Raw genomic sequence first — 17,696 nt, forward strand, 5'->3', positions numbered from 1 at the left:
AAGAGGGGTTCCAATTTGGTGTCTGTCCGTTGTTCTGCTTTGAACGCATCGGTATCTGGAAAAGTGGACGTCACAGAAGCGACGAGACCATCAAAATCGTCTGCGTCTCACTCCGTCGTGTTAAGCGGCATACGGGAAAGGCAGTCTGCGTCAGCGTGTTTTCGGCCACTCTTGTAGGCAACAGTGAAGTTATATTCCTGCAAGCTCAAAGCCCAGCGCGCAAGGCGACCACAAGGGTCGCGAAGGTTCACGAGTCAGCAGAGGGAATGGTGGTCTGTGACGACTAGGAATGGGTGTCCGTACATGTACGAGCGAAATCGCTGAACTGCGAAGATTACAGCGAGGCATTCTTGCTCTGTCACCGTGTAATTTCGTTCAGGTTTGCTTAATGAGCGGCTTGCATAAGCAATCACGTGCTGATGGTCGTCATAACGTTGGACCAAGACGGCACCCAGACCGACGCCACTAGCATCTGTGTGGATTTCTGTCGGCGCAGTAGGATTGAAGTGGCGAAGGATAGGTCGGGAGGTCAGCAGGAACTTCAACTGACGAAATGCAGACTCGCACTCGGGTGTCCACTCGAATCGTGCGTCTTTATGTAGCAGATTTGTCAGACGATAAGCGACGTCAGCAAAACCAAGAATAAGTTGGCGAAAGTAAGAGCAATGACCCAGAAAACTACGAAGTTGCTATACTGACTGCGGTGCACTGAATGCCTCAACAGCTGCCATCTTTGTCAACAAGATGACCCAGCACAAGAGTTTGACGGTCACCAAAGTTACATTTCTTGGAGTTCAGAACCAGGCCAGCGTTTTTGTTGCAGTCGAGGACAATATCCAGGCGCGTATTGTGCTCATTGAATGTGCGCCCGAATATAACAACGTCGTCAAGATAGCAGATACAGATGTTCCATTTTAACCCGCGCAGAATGGTGTCATGAACCTTTCAAAGGTGGCTGGAGCGTTGCACAACCCAAATGGCATCACATTGAATTCGAATAATCCATCCGGGGTTATGAAGGCTGTTTTCTCCTTGTCTGCCGGGTGTATCGGGATTTGTCAATACCCTGAGCGCAGGTCCACGGAAGAAAAGCAAGAGGCCGAATGAAGGCAATCAATTGCATCATCAATCCGGGGCAGCGGGTAGACATCCTTCTTCGTTACGGCGTGTAATCTTCGATAATCGACGCAATATCTCCAGTTACCGTCTTTCTTTTTCACGAGTATGACCGGAGCTGCCCAAGGACTCGAGGACTCTTGTATTATGCCATTTTTCATCATGTCACTCACTTGTTCCCCGATTATCTTGCGCTCGTTAGGCGGCACCCGATAAGACTTTTGCCTGATTGGGCGCGCAGATCCCGTATTGATAGTATGGCGCGTTAGTGACTCGTGAATCGAGAACGCTTTGTCCGGCTGCGCAAAGTCAAACACTGACAGATGCTTAGAAAGTGTATCCACCAAGGTATGGCGCTCCCTTGTGCTGAGCGACTTGTTTATCATAGACAGAAGCTTTCCGTCTGAGACGTGGCGAAGGTCAGCAGGTTCACACAGCGGGTCTGTTAGTACGGCTACGGACGAAGAAGTGTATTCTGTAAAGTAGGTGAATTTCAAGCCGTCTGGAAGCAGGACGGGTTCTGCCGAGCAGTTGGCCGTCCACAAGCCAGCACGCCCTTTGCCGATGGATACCACACAATGAGGGACAAAAACGTTCTTCACACAATTTAGATGCATTGGCTCTACGGAGGCATCGAAGCTGTCTGGAACTTCACCGCGACATACAACCGGCACACACACAGAGGTGGACGCAGGCACAACAGTATCTGCAGACACACAAAGTTCACCTTGACTGCAAGTCTCCTCTAAGAGCCCTGATGAACCATGGCCATCGACGCAAACTTCCCCCGCGCGACAATCAACAGTGGAAGCACACTGCCGCAAAAAGTCGATGCCCAAAATCACTTCGTGCGTCGATCGGGGAATAACTACAAACTCCGTCGCGAAAACTCCATCAGCCAAGGATACTTCAGCAGTGCACACACAAACAGGGCCAACGACTCGCCGCTCACTCCACAAAACGTTGCAGTTTGGTCCCACGGAAATAAAGTTTGCGCCCCTACCGACCTTGAAAACCGAGACTCCTTACGGATACAGTTGCTCCGGTATCCACTAAAGCCATTGTAGAAACACCATCAACAAGTACATGCACTTTGTTCTTAATCATAGCAACTGCAGGGGGCATTTCTGTCTACAGCACGTGTCGAGCGACCTCACCCCCATCGGCCGCGCTAGCTAGTTTTCCGGTTGTGAAGGCGAGGCGGAGCGGCGCACTGGCGATGGAGATTGACGTAAACGCGGTGCACGAGAAGTTGGCGGTGGCATCAAACTCCTGTCAGATACCGGCGAGCGGCTCCGGAAGCTTCTATGCCAGTAATCATTGCCAGGAGGGACGCCAGCTGACCAAGAGGTGGTGTATGGCTGTTGAGTTGTCCTCGTAACATAATTTTATATATTATAACATAACATAATTTTTATAATTTTTATATTATAACATAACATAAGTTCGTCTGGTCAGGCATGGAAATGAAGGGATTACGGTCACTGACCAAGTCTGATGAATAATCTGACGTTTCGGAACCGCGTACGGGTTTTTTGTTCACTGAATTGGACATGAAATCGTCGTCACTTATATAGCCAGCACGTGACGTAATGATTGGCGTTAACGGCAGGCATAGTCCCTGGTGTCCGGTTCATTGTAGCTGGCGTCGATTGAGTGATTAGAGATGCTAGCAGCCATCGGGATGACACGTTCTTTTCCTTGGCAACAACAGTGGCATTGTCCCAGTCAATCTTGTGATTATGTTCATGCGCATGTTCGGCAATGGCGTTCGTCGTGTGGCTATTTCTTACATCACGTTTATGTTCCTTGAGGCGTCTGGAGAACTTCCCTGTTTCACCAATATGTACTCTGTGGCAATCAGCGCATGGTATCTTATACACAACTCCTGGGAATGATTCAACAGGTAACCGGTCTTTCACATTCATGAGCTGGTTCCGGAGCTTGCTGGTCGGCATATGGGCAATTCACAAATCGTATTACGAAAATACGCGCGACAGTGCCTCGCTGATTCCTTGGACGTAAGGGATGGCTGCACATGCACGGATTGTCGTGTTCTTCTACGAGCTTCGCTCTAATATCCGCTTCTCGGTCCTGTGTATGAAACGACTAGGGTAGCCGTTGCGGGTTAGTTCACGCTGGATCGTCCGTAATTCCTTCTTTAGTGCATCGTCGCTTGAGCAGACGCGTACGGCACGTGTTATCAGGGACGACACTACGGATGTCTTATGGCCGACAGGGTGACAAGAATTAAACTTAAGATAACGACCTGTGTGTGTAGGCTTCCTGTATACCGAGAAGGCGAGAAGCGTCCCCATCCCGACGAACCAGTACATCCAAGAAAGGCAACGAGTTGTCCCTCTCGTGTTTCACAGTGAATTGTATGTGCGGATTTTGGGCGTTCAGGCAGTCCAGGAAGCGTTGGATGTCTTGTTTCTTCAAAATACAGAAACAGTCATCCACGTAGCGGTAAAAAACTTGAGGTGCCGGGTTGAATGTGGCCAGCATTTTCCCTTCCAAGGCTTCCATTACTAGATTGGCCGTGGTGACCGATATTGACGCTCCCATTGCCGTGCCATGCGTTTGCTGATGAAGGCTGCCACCATAAGAAAAATACGTGTTGCTTAGACAAAACCGCAGCAGCTCGCTGAGTTCGGGGACGTCGAAGGGGGTGCGACCAGGAAGACCTCGGAGCACCCCCCTGTAATCGCGAGTATTGCATTCGTCTCGTTACAATGAATATAACGATGTGTTGGGCCTTTGCTTGACTCGTAGCGTTTCATTCACTTCACCCCTTCCTTCTCTCTCTCTCTTTCGCAGTTCTGCAATGACCATCTGGCAATCTACGCCACACCCAGAACCGTCAGGTTTGATCACGAGACGGTGAAGTCCTCGAGCCGCAGCAGACCGTCTCTGGTTTCGACATTTGAATCAGATGAGACCGTGAGCGGCAAGGTAAAGAATTTCAGAGCTTTTGATTATCTGGCATTCTTTTTTGGGGATTTCATACGCAAAATTCCGGTAGCAATTCAGGAGGCTTTCAGTACTGCACTGTGCTTAGCGCCCAGAGTGCACTATGCACTCAAAAGTAAGCATGCTTCATGTTACGATCATGTTCATGTTACCTACGTTTATTCAGCCATGTTACGATTGTACAAAAGTGCATACACAATGACAACGAAAAAAAAAAGAACGGATGGGCGCTGTTTTTGTCGCCTTCTTTACTTTAGTCGCACGTGTTTGTGATTTTTGATATTCTGAAAGCGTTAAGTAGGGTAGGATGCTGGCATTGAAGCTTGCCACGGTGGATAGCAGCGCTACAACAGAGCGTCGCTAACACTGGAACATATCTGTTGATGGGGGGATCGGAGGGAGGTATGACTCCGTGCACAATGATATAACTCTTCTAATCACGAATAAGTACGTAACAGCGTCCGAAATGTGTAAATGTCAAAGTATACGTGTGCTGCGTATAACTGCACATGCTTCTGGTCGAGATCAGCAATGTGAACTTTCGTAAGTTTGAGATCGTCAAACCTCTTTGTCGTTTGGAATGGCGTCTCATTTTCGTCTCATCCTTAGCGGCCGGTGTTCGTACACAGGGGAGGTAGGCTGCCTCGACAGTACCGCTTCTCGCGCTCCTATCGAGGCACCCTCACTAAAAAAAAGGAAACACATAGCGCCCTCCTGCCCCTGCAGGGTGGCTATGCGGGCCAACTAGATCGCCAGATAGAGAGCGTTTGAAATGACGCACTTTTCGACAACCCACCGCGGTGAGCGGCAGTGTGGCATGCGCACTATACTACTTGCAGCATGCATACGTGGCAACTAGCGCAATCTATGAAATCAGGCTACGTGTACGGATAGCGGCAAGTGGGTAGAACGGAAAGTTAACAAAGTGTCTTTTACACGGAGGAGTGTAAAATGCACGCGAGGCTCGTTTACGTTGCATAATGACCACCGTAGTTTATTCGCGTCTGAACTGTAACCACATATATTGATGTCGGATATTCCAGTACTGCAAGCTCAGAACCAAATTCCCGGACCTTGAGTTCGGTTTGTCCCTTTTCGACTTGGAATGCGAGGACTGGGCGAACAGCTGCAACGCTATGAATACACCGATTCCCGGCACGCAAAGGTTCAAGAACATGACCGCGCACTTCGTCACGTTGAGCACCAAGTCTGTACGCTCATTGCCTTGCTAGCGGACCTGCGTGCTCCGCTGATTGACGATCGCCGGCTGGATGACCATCGACATGTTCAGTGTGTGGTGAAAAACCGGCTGTTCTTTGTGGCTGGGCAAACCCATAGACTAATCATATATTACGAGCATTACCACGTACTGTACGTGCTTGTAACGTTCGCGTGTCATACACGGTGCGCTCTTCGTTGCCAGTGCGTTAACCTTGACGAATGTTTGCGCTGAACAATGTGTGAATTAGCGAGGCGTAGAAAGTGTGTTTTATTAATTATATTCAACTGGTGCATCGCCGTAGTGTTCCGACCTTTATGTGTAGTGAAACTTTGCACGACGTCGAATTGTTTCACTCGCTGAGTGCGTCTCTGACCAGCTTTACGATTTATTTTACGTGTGGTGAAGATTCGTGAGTTAGTGTGTCGAACACATCCCCACCCCGCGGCTTTCAGATGGCTGATGCTGTTACAATAATTATATTGTCGTGGTCGAGAGACGTTGTGCTGTTCTGACGTCACGTTTGTTTGCTTAAGCCACTGTACAGTCATTCGCAAAGGTCACCGCCAACCGAGCTTCGCCGGATACTTGGTCTGATGTTTTGTGTGGTGCTCGTGATATTATTATTTTTAAAGAAAACGAGAATATTCAGTGGGCTTTACGCAAGGCATACGAAAAAAAAAAAAAAAAATCAGAAGGTGTCAAATAAACGCACGCAGCCCTGTTTGATGCAGGTATTGCATTGAAGCTTTCACATCGAGAAAATATGCGCTAAAGCTAACAGAACTTTAGGGTTTTTACGTCGTCATCTGCACCTCTCGCCATCTACCATCCGTCAACAGGCCTACCAAACTTTTGTACGCCCTCAACTTGAATACGCTTCTTTGATCTGGTATCCTCATCAACAATACCTAATAGATAAATTGGAATCCATCCAAAATCGAAATGCCCGCTTTACAACTTCTAACTACAGTCGTCAATCTAGCATTACCCAAATTAAACGCGATGTTCTCTTGCCGGACTTGGATTACCGCCGCTCTGTTGCTCTCCTATGCCTCTTTCATAAATACTACTATAACTCATGGTCCAGCCGCTTGTCGCTTGAAACTCCTTCTCGCACATCTACACGACTTCATAATCATCTCAGTTTCTGGCGCATTTTTGGCCACACACAGTCATTCAATAACTCTGCATTACCGCGCGCCATCGCACTATGGAATAGCCTTCCAAATAATATTGTCTCAATAAAAGATCCTGCGAAATTTCGTGAACATTTGGAACTTCACATGTTCGCTTGACTTTGTTGTACGACTTTGTATTGTATTCGCCTTTGTATTGTTTTTGGACTTTGTTTTCCATTGTATTTCCTTGAATTTGTATGTATTTTTTCCAATGTTGAACAGTGTTCCTTTTTTTTCCAATGTACAAACTTATTTGTTTCTCTTACTATGCAGTTCCCTTCTTTGCGTTAATTATGTCATTTTTCTGTAACCCCCCCTACTCAATGCTCCTCCGAGCCTGTAGGGTAACCTGAATAGTAATGAATTGGCGCGCTTGTCCGTCATCCAACGGGCTAAGTCTTCAGAGGCATTCAGCGGTGAAGGCAAGTGTCATTGACTGCTTCTCCAGTCTGCAAAGTGACATCATATAAAAAAATGCGCACTGTACGCATTGCGGGAATCTAATTAAAACGAAGGATTTGGTTCCAATGAGTGTGACGAACCATTTTAGCACTTTGACCATTTTAGCACTGCAACAGAAAGATTCTGTCGCGACGACGAAGAGTTCTGAAGTCGCAACAGAAACTTTCTGTCATGACAACAAGAGTTCTGTACTCACAACAGCAGCTTTCTATCGTGACAGCGACTCTGACATTACGACAGCAATTCTGACGTCACAACAGGAACTCTATGTTAGGACTTCACATTTTCTGTCGCGGCGTTAAAAATGAGGCACTTTCTCTGGCAGCGACATAATTTCTGACGCCGCGGCAGAAGCGCTTTCCGTCGCGACGCTTTAAAAATTGTATGTCAGCTTCGCACCTGTGGTGTACCCTGTACTTTGCTCTTGCTCGGTATTAAATCGAGCTTCTCTGAAGCCGGCAATGCTGATAGCACCGACACCGGTATTAAAGTCGACGTGGCCAATTGCTATAATTGTACCGTGACGACTATGTACGAGCCAACGTTACTAGGCTGTACCAGCAACGCCATACCTTCCTCATAAAAATCATACCACCTGCGGGAATGGCTGCGTATCCATTTTGTTTTATTTGGTAAGATGTGGCACACAGGCCCGTGGGCTTGCATGCGCCGTTACACTGATGCATTAGTTAATTTCTCAGAAATATTGCATAAGCTTTTGCGAAGCGAAAAGGAAGTTTTGGTTTGTTTCACAAAGTTGTGTGAAGAGCTGTCTCGCTCGGGTCTCATTATTCTGGTACAGCGCTGCCGTGATAAGCAAGTATGCTGTCAGAATGAACACTCATCCACGAATGTTTATGTAGCTAGTTTGCATTGAAGACACGAATTATATGCGCGCTCAAAAGTGTAAAGAGCGAGAGAGAACTGTCGAAATTAGCAGTAACAACCCTAACAGTCACCGTTGTCTATTTCTGAATTTTTTATTTAATATGCATATCGTACAGCAAAATCGATGTTCTAGCACTCCACGATGTACCTGTCAATGGTAACAATACTTTTGCTCTTCTGGAGATGCGGCAGTTGACGCGATGGACTGATAACGGATCTTGGCTCTTAAATGCAAATGTAAACATCAACGCAGAGATTCTTACTATTGACATGGCCAAAATGTAAACTTATAGGTATGTTCGCAATGGTGAAGTGGTAAGATGCTGGGCTCTGAATGGTCAGGCCGCAAGTTCGAATACCCGGCGGGGAAGATTTATCGGTTACATATTTTTTCTTCTTTTTACTAACAAATTTAAATAACCTTAAAGAGGTCTCTGTCAATTTTTTATGAAATATTGATCAAGAACTACAGAACTTTCGACCATAAGACGTTTACACTACAGACAACAGAACGACAGACAAAAGAACTACAGAAACAACGTCCTAAAATACGACAGACTGAAATTTCCTGTTGTGTTTTTCAAGTGGGCAATGAGTGAATTATTATTACTAATGCCCTAAGCTCACAGTAAAGAATTTCAGGATTCAACGATTCATGGTGTTTTTACCTCATTTATTGGCACAGCAGCATTCTCCTCCAATTATGACCATTTCCGTGCATTTTTCTTCTATCACGCATTTTCCCCCTCAGATATTAGGGCTCAGCTAGGGAGGAAACCTCAAGAAGCCAGCGGTTATTGCTATGTTGCTTTGAAGGTGGAGGCCTGCAATCTACGAATGATGTAATAATTTAAATGTAGAATAAAAAATTAAATAGTGTTTCTTTCAAAATAAAAAATTCTGTGGGAGAGTAAGAATACTGCAGGTTAGATAATTTGTGACTATCTTCCTAGCATAATTCGGAAACTTCTTTCTGTATGGTGATGTATGTTAAGGGGTGCGAAATACATTTGTGCTAGCGCAAAGCGCGTTGTGTAGCCGTGCGCTGACGTGGCCTGGTTCCTGAGCTCCCGCACACTGGTTCTGGTCAAGTAGCTGGCGGTTCTCTTTTAATCTGTGTCTTTTACGTACTTGTTTTTGATCTTTTCTTTCAGTACTGCTAACCTTCCAGAGTAATTTCCTGTTTCTTTGCAAAGTCCCTCTCATCGCGAGGCCAGGAGGCTTCCTCCTGGTCAGCTTCAGTTCCTAACTCTGATTTGCCGGTGGAGTTTTTCTTACGCTGTGGGACGAGCAGCGTACCTGTGGCTTTGGCTCCGAGTGATGGCGGTGTGATTCGCATGAAGAATTCCAAAGCAATTCAAACCGAACTCCGGATGACCTCGGCCAATTTTCAACAAATCACCGAGATTCGACAGTTCGGCTAGGGGGGATTCTTTGCTGCTCGTCAGACCAGGCTTGTGTTCAAGATTTACTGAAGTGCGATGATTTCGCGACACATCCGGTGAGCAGTTTCATGCCTCATCACCTTGCATGTACCAAAGGCCTAGTCCGCGCTGTCGACATAAGTCTATGTCCGGCAGAACTTTTGGAAATGTCTTCAGCGGCAGGCGTGACTTCTGTGTATCGTTGCAGCCGTGTCGTTGATAATAAGCGCATGCCCACTGAAACAGTCATTGCTACTTTCGCTGGAATGAACCGCCCATCGGAAATCAAGGCATCGCCACTGATATACCGAGTCGAGCCACTATCACCACGCGTCCTTCAGTGTCTAAAGTGCTGGCGGTTCGGGCACTACATAAGAGGCTGCAGATCCAACACACGATGCCGAATTTGTGGAGAACGCCATCACTCAAATGACTGTTCTTACCGAAATGAGTCCTGCTCCCTTTGCAGTGGTCCCCATCCCGCAAATGAGCCTAATTACCCTGCAAGGTCAAAAGAAGTTCAAATCCATGAAATAATTGATAGACTTCGATGCTCTCGTCGTGAGGCCATTGGAGAATTTCAGAGTAGGACTCAGGGGTATGCGGGTATAACGGCCCGTCAAACGATGTGTATGGAAAACTAAACCTCTGAGGCTGTGGCAGCTTCCGTAGAAAAGGCGCTGGAGAAAGCAATGGAGCGCATCATGACAAATCTCACCGACTCCCTTGTTCAGGTGCTGTCCTCACAACTAGCTCCGTGGCTTCAACTAATAAAGCCAATATTGAGGATCCGGTGTCGGATCTACCGCGGAGTCCACCAATTGAAATATTGACCGCTCACACATCCACAAATAACGAGTCTTCAAAGCCATCAACTTCTGAGAAAATCGATCAAATCTGTCTTTCTGACACAGATGGGATGGAAAATCAAGATGTAGATATGGACCCCCGATCACTTAAACGAACAAGGTCACCGAAACTTGGCTTGTTGCTGGTCAGGCTTTTCATCTCAAAAATTTCCGATGTTTTCGATTGAATCGCCTATCCCGAGGCGCTGGTTTAGTTTCGTTTGTCTCATCAAAAATCTGTCATACAGCTACTATAACATACCAGGCAATGTCGCCAGACTGTGAAATCTTAGCACTGGATATAATACTCCCTGGTTGCACACCTTTTTCTATAATTAACACGTACTTCCCCGCTGGAGTGCAAGATACCCGCTATCTGGATACCTCTATTGCACGCAGTCAGAACAACATCCTACTGGTGGGAGATTTTAATTCTCATCTTGTATCGTGGGGTTTCCGAACGGACACTTGTGGCAAAAACTTGTGGGATAGGGTCTTAACGAATCAGTCCTCTTGCTTAAATTCGAGAGCGCATACTTTCGTACGGGGTCAGTCACGATCTGCCCTAGATCTTACGTTTGCTGCCTTTAGCATGTCTGTCACCTCCTGGAAGACTGTAGAACCCGAAACTAACAGTGATCACCTCCCTATAATTTTTGAACTGCTTACCCCGTTAACTAGTTTAGATAGTAATGTGCGCACTTTTGTTAATTACGAAAAATTTAAAAATGCATTAAAATCAGCTTTACACGCTCAGGAGGGCATGGAGAGGGATATTAAAGCAATGAGCCTATGTTCCGTTCTAAAACATTCATCAAAAAAATCTGTTTGTTGTGCAATCTACTAAGGGTGGATCATATTGTCCCTGGTGAAATTCTGCCTGCGAGCGAGATTTTGGACGTAGGAATGCTTAATTCACCCAAAGTCCTATTAATTGGGCTGATTATACATATATAGCTACTACATTTCAACGAACAGTCTCAAAAGCTAAGGGGGATTATGATCCCAAGCACTACACATATTTTTCGAAGTCTTGCAATAAAAAGTCCCTGTTTAAATTTCTTAGATCTCGTAAAGTTATACCGGCGCCCGTGAATGTCGATTCTGTCGTTCTATCAACAAAAGAAGTATCGGAATCACTTGAGAAAATTGCTCAAGGACTGGCGCGACGTTTCAAACATAAATTGCCCTTAGGCCTAAAGAAACCTTTCTTGGCAGACGACTTTGAAACACTAACAGCAACAGAGATTGAACGCATTATTAGTTCGTTGCCAGCATCAGCCCCCGGTCTAGATGGAATTACAACAGGAATGCTAAAAGTTTTATTTATGCGCCTCAGGACCTCCTAAACATAATAAATTTCTCTATCAAGAATGCATGGGTTCCAAGAGAATGGAGAGTAGCTAAAGTTATTGTCACAAAAAATCAGCTGGACTTGACTTAGACAACTTGAGACAAATTTCTCTTACTTCCAATGTCGTCAAATTAATAGAAAGGGTTCTTCACGGCCGTATAACAAATTTTATGCAGGATGACACCCTTCTCAGTCCTTGCCAGATTTCGTCCCGGCCACTCCATATGGTGCGCCCATGTAGACTTAGAGAGCCGCGTTAAACTTGCTCGCCGCAAACGAGAGTACGCAGCTTTGGTGACGCTAGATGTATCAAAAGCATACGACTCTGTAGAACATTGTATTCTATTCGATAAACTTCAGTCTACGAATTTCCCAAAATATATAACCGCTTGGATCTATGAATATATAAGAGATAGAGAGTTTTATTGTTACCAACACGGTATTTCGACGTCCAAACACAAGCAGAGAAGAGGTGTACCACAGGGTTCCGTTCTTTCCCTATATTATTTAACATTTGGCTAAGCAGAATTCCTTTGTGTCCGGAAGTACATGTTTATGTTTACGCGGACGACATCGCATTTTTTACGTCCGCAAATAATATACATTCACTACAACAGTCATTGCAGAATTACTTAGGAATGCTGGAGACATGGCTAGAGGGGTTACGCATGGCGTTAAATATTAGCAAAAGTGCGGTATTATTATTCCCATTAACTGCACAGGTGCATATATCTTTACAATACCGACAGGAAATCATTCCTCAAGTTGACGAAGTCAAGTACCTTGGTGTCATTTACGATGGCAAACTCACCTGGCGCAGACACATTGAACATATCAAAACAAAGGCACAACGAGCCGTAGCTATGCTCCGCCGGCTCAGCCACTGTCGCTCTGGACTAAGCAGGGATACCTTACTGATGATCTATAAAATGTATGTTCGGCCCATATTAGAATTCGACTGCATGATATTTTCCGGTGGCCCCACCTACAAAATTAAACCTCTCATACTTTGAGAAAGAGAAGCTCTACGGTCATGCCTTGGGCTACCTAGATTTGTTGCCAACGCTGTTTTATATCAGGAAGCACATATACACACCCTAGATTGCAGATTCCGCATACATACGTTTCAGGCATTTTTAAAAATTGATGACTATTTAAAACGACGTACGCGATATGGTTTTATCACTGAACCTGCTGAGTTTTTCGAAGTATTGTGGTCGAGATTCCGCAGTCCTCAGATAGTATTCGTACAAGCACAGTTACAGAAATTGGATGTATCCATACGCCAAGTTTCCCATTCAAATAATGCCTTTACAGACATCAAAATTGAGTTCGAGGACATATTTCTTAATCATGCTAAACTATTACCAAGGCGAGATTTAATTAATATCTTCCACGGCCACCTACACCAGCTAACCACTGACAACGTAATAGCTACTGACGCTTCTGTTTGCAATGAGAAGGCAGGTGTGGGGACCTTCTCTGAATCTCTTCAATGGTCCTACTCCCTTCGCCTTCCCGACTTCACACCTATATTTCAGGCAGAATTATTAGCCATTATATTAGCATTACGAAAACTCCCCCAAAAAGACCCATTAGCTGTTATCGTGACCGACTCGCTATCTGTATGCACAGCACTTGCAAGAATATTTCGTTCGATGGTACCTCGGTACTTACGAAAAGTATGTTTGCTTTGGGTACCGGGACATCATGGGTTGCACTTGAATGAAATCGCCCATTCACTCGCACGAGCATACCTGAACGGCCCTATCATATCTGTTTTGCCGACATCAGCTTATGTCACCGCGGCTAGGTACAGAAATTTCGCTATATCTCGAAATTCTGCAATATCCATGCTAACACCGTATTCTGAATTCCACCATCTTGGCTTCCCATGGAATATTAATTGGTGTACTTCAAGGCAATTGGAAGTATATTTTACAAAATTGAGATGTCGTATACCTCCTCTAAATTTTTACTTACACAGGTCTGGTCTCGCTATGTACCCTCTATGTTCTTCTTGCAGTGCACCTGAAACTATCGAACATTATTTTCTCTCATGCCGCCGCTTTCTAAGACAAAGAAAAATAGTAGAATACTCATTTACCAAACTTGCCCTATCGCTAACCTCGACAAAGCATTCTTCCTTTTGGGGCGACTTCACTGGGATCCAGCCACAGGGACGCTTTTCTTGCAGTTTACAGTTTTATTAGAGACAGAAAGAGTACCTTGCTGATTTTGTACAATTATCCATAGTTTCTATTATTTCGTTTCTTTACGTTAAATTATGTTTATCAATATTCTTAACAATATTTTCATTGCAAGTCTAAATTACAGTTCTATCGTCCCACGCTCCACTATTTAAATCTAGTTTTTCTATACTTCTAACCTTACGGAAAAGCGCCTGCTTCTTGGCCAATCCCCCATAGTGGGTACGCGCCACTGTCTGGGACACAAGACAAGACAGGACATTCGCCAACTTTAGGAATATCAGACTGGACGCATGTAAGGACACTACATATTTACTTAGATAAAATGTATAACTTTATGGAAACTTACGTTTTCGCAACTATTTAGCCAAAGGCTTGCGAAATAGTATTTTTTTCGGTATGGAGAAAATGTTTTATTGAGACAGACGGTTCATCCCTGTCATGTTCGTTTTTTTTTCGTCTTTTAGTATCCTGAGGTTTCCTTTCCAACCCTGTGATAAGTTTCGGGAAGTTGTCGACAGTCATATTTTCTGTGTTCATCATGCAGCAGGACAACGTACGAGAGCTTACCTGGCCGATGTGTCGTCAAAGTGGTACTTGAGGTAACCTTGAAATGTAAAGTTCCCTTACACCACTTTCGGAATTCACCTTTTGTGTAAGTGAACCCAAAAGCCTACGATATTGAGGTGATTGCTCTGTTAAAGGTTTGTTGCCTTTCATGGTCGATGAACCTTATAGAATTTGTCGAGGGATCAAATACATGAATAATAACTGCATTGGCATTGCTAAGGATGCTGCAAACACATTCTTGAACACTAAGCACTATCAAGAGAAGTAAAATATGTATTTTTTCGTAAACGAATATATTCGTATATCCCAAAAATTGTGCCAGAAATAATTGGTATAAGTGCTTCCATGTTTTTTGTCTATTTAAGAAGCAAAGGAAATGTCACGCGAGCTTTAGAACTATATCAGATCGAAACCAGCAAAGCATGCTGTGGATGCAGCTGATATGAAAACCGTAAAGGCCATGAAATGAACAAGTTGAGCACAAATATTTTATTGAAACATTGTCATTCAGGAACCTTCTTTACATTTTTCTACATATGCAGCGGCCAGGAAAAAATACCAATGACTCTGTACTTTATTCTAATGTGTTGCGTAGGAGCAGCTGTCACCGCGGTCTTATATTGTAATTGCACCGAAATTATTGTCGCAACAGAGACACACATAAGAAGCAGGAGTTCTGCATCATCATCATCATCATCATCATCATCATCATCATCATCATCATCATCATCATCATCATCATCATCATCATCATCCTATTTTATGTCCACTGGAGGACGAAGGCCCCTCCCTGCGATCTCCAATTACCGCTCTTCTATGACGAAGGGATTCCAACTAGCGCCTGCGAATTTCTTAATTTCATCATTCCACCTCGTCTTCTAACGTCCTCAACTGCCTTTCCTTTCTCTTGGCCCCCATTCTGTAACCCTAATGGTCCACCGGTTATCTTACCTACGTATTACATAATCTGCCCGGCTCAATTTTTTTCTCTTAATATCAATTACAACATCGGCTATCCCCATTTGCTCTCTGATCCACACTGCTCTCTTCCTGTCTATTAACGTTATACCTAATATTCTTCGTCCCATCGCACTTTGTGCGGACCTGAACTTATTTTCGAGCTTCTTTGTAAGTCTCCAAGTTTTTGCCCCATATGGTAACACTGGTTGAATGCATAGATTGCACACCTTTCTTTTCAATGATAACGGTATGCTTTGAGCCAGGATCTGACAATGTCTGCCGTATGCACCCCAACCCATTTTTATTCTCCTGTAAATTTCCTTCTGATGATCAGGGTCCCCTTTGAGTAACTGACCTGAGCAAACGTACTCCTTCACATACTCTAAAGGCTGACTGGCAATCCTGAACTCTTCTTCTCTTGCCCGGCTATTGACCATTATCTTTGTCATCTGCATATTTACCCTCAACACCACTCTTACATTCTCTCTGTTGAGGTCCTCAATCATTTGTTGTAACTCGTCCCCAGCGTTGCTAAACAGGACAATGTCATCGGAAAATGGGAGGTTGCTGAGATATTCGCCGTTGATCCTCACTCCTAAGCCATCCCAGTTTACTAGCTTATTTCTTCCAAGCCCGATGTGAATAGCATTGAGATATTGTGTCCTTGTACATTAGAAATGGGAACACACAATAGGATATACAGATCCGAAGATACAGCTTGATAAAGGGCAAAAAAGTGTTACTGGCAACAAAGTTCACTGCATGTATACACAAAACCTCGCAACAAGATATTTACCCACCATCGTTAGCTCACTCATGCCCCCTCGTACGCTTTCACTCGCACATACAACCCGCGGTGCGCGGAGACGATGTTATCGCCCTTGGAATGTATACGGAACATGACGGCGGCGGCAGGAATGCGCCTGGAGTGCCCATATAATTGCTATCATAATAACATAATAAGAGTCTCCAGCAACTGAAGAGTCCCGTTGCCCATTACTTTCCGCACAAGAAGTAACAAAATGGAACTTTCACCATGCGACAATAACGTTTTTTTTTTTTTTTTGTGGGGCGGCGACACCGAAATTAAAGAAAAAAGAAACGCAAACGAAAGCGTGTTGGCCACAATCGAATGCCTACTTGGGCACCTAATGTGGCTACCGAAAGAATATCGAAGGAAGCGCGAGACCGTTGGTTCACAGAGAACCATACGCTACTTCTCGGTATACTACACCGGCGAGACAAAGGACATTACGATGCGCCCAAGCGAACGCCTTGTAATCCGTCGTGTCCCCACAGTGATCACGGCGAGCGACCATTGTTTCCTTTTCTCGTGTACTAGCCAGAGAGCGTCCAAAAATCTTCAAGGCCAAAATCCTCTCGGCGAGAGAAAAAGGAACGCGCACTGTAGTGCGCCACGCGGTAGTCGGGGAAACACTAGAAAAACGCATGTGCCTCTGGCTGGCTCTGGCTACCCGCTGGTGGCGAGAAGAAAAAAATTGAAGAGGTTCAATGTGTCCTCGCGAATAAAGTCAAAGTAGAGTAAAATGCACTTTTGCTGGCTTTAGCGTCTTGACATGGATGCCAAGGTAAGTATACCTGGTAGCGAAGGTTCCATAGGGGCCCATACGTTCAAAACATTGCTGTCCATCGGTGGTTCGTGGGGCTTAGCGCCATCTGTATGTGCTGAGAACACTTCCGGCGGAAAAAGAAACAATGTGACGCCATTCCCGTTAAAAGAAGAAGTGACGTGATTTTGTTTTAGAAGGTGCGAAATTTGTTTTGCTGGCATGCTTTTCGAGGTGTATATTCAAATACCCCGCCATTCGACTTAATGGGCTTTTCGAGCTTTCAGCGCGGAAAGCGATGCAGGAAAAGGCCAGCCGTACGGTTGTCGAAATCGCACATCTGCACAGAGCATACTTTTTTCGGAGTCCGACGAAGGTTTTAGGTGTATAGTGCTGTTCCTATCACCGGATGCCAAGTCCGATGGCCAGCGCGGTCGCACGAAAACAACTACACAATTATCTGGCGGTCGTAACTCACTACTTTTGGCTGAACATATTAAGAAGCGATGAAGCTACACGCGTCACCAAATTCAGACAAACTTCGACAAGCAAAAAAGCACGACGTGGTAGGGGGGCGTATTTCAACAGGTGAACTTTACGAGCGCGCTTGTCTGCTCATTTCAAGACGTGCATTGCATTACGAGTAAAAGTGGCGTCAACGCCCCCTTAACGATGGGCGCTGAAAAGAAATGGATTTATTAATAATAATTAAATTAAATAAACTTGTATTTTTTTACCTCTTCTCGAATATATAAAATTGACCAGGAATTTTATTTTCGTAGGATAAATCTAAATGTGTCTCGCTTGAAATAAAAAACGCTTTTTTTTTCCCAATGTCCGTGCCCTACAAACATAGTCGCGCTTCAATCACTGCTCCCATAACCCCCCTTGCTGACGTCGTTGGCAACTTGTACTGAACCTCT

At 44.9% G+C, this 17,696-nt stretch overlaps 1 protein-coding gene across 1 annotated transcript in view; it reads left to right on the plus strand.

The window, feature by feature from the left end:
* The window catches only part of LOC126524970 (uncharacterized), an 81,902-nt gene that overhangs the window by 25,747 nt on the left and 38,459 nt on the right, over positions 1–17,696 (plus strand). Inside the window, exon 5 of the mRNA XM_055067422.1 lies at positions 3,937–4,071. Coding sequence (XP_054923397.1) covers positions 3,937–4,071 — 135 coding nt within the window. The remainder of the gene's footprint in view (positions 1–3,936; positions 4,072–17,696) is intronic.

Source organism: Dermacentor andersoni, chromosome 3 (genome assembly GCF_023375885.2).
Source record: "Dermacentor andersoni chromosome 3, qqDerAnde1_hic_scaffold, whole genome shotgun sequence".
Classification (NCBI taxonomy): Eukaryota; Metazoa; Arthropoda; class Arachnida; order Ixodida; family Ixodidae; genus Dermacentor; species Dermacentor andersoni.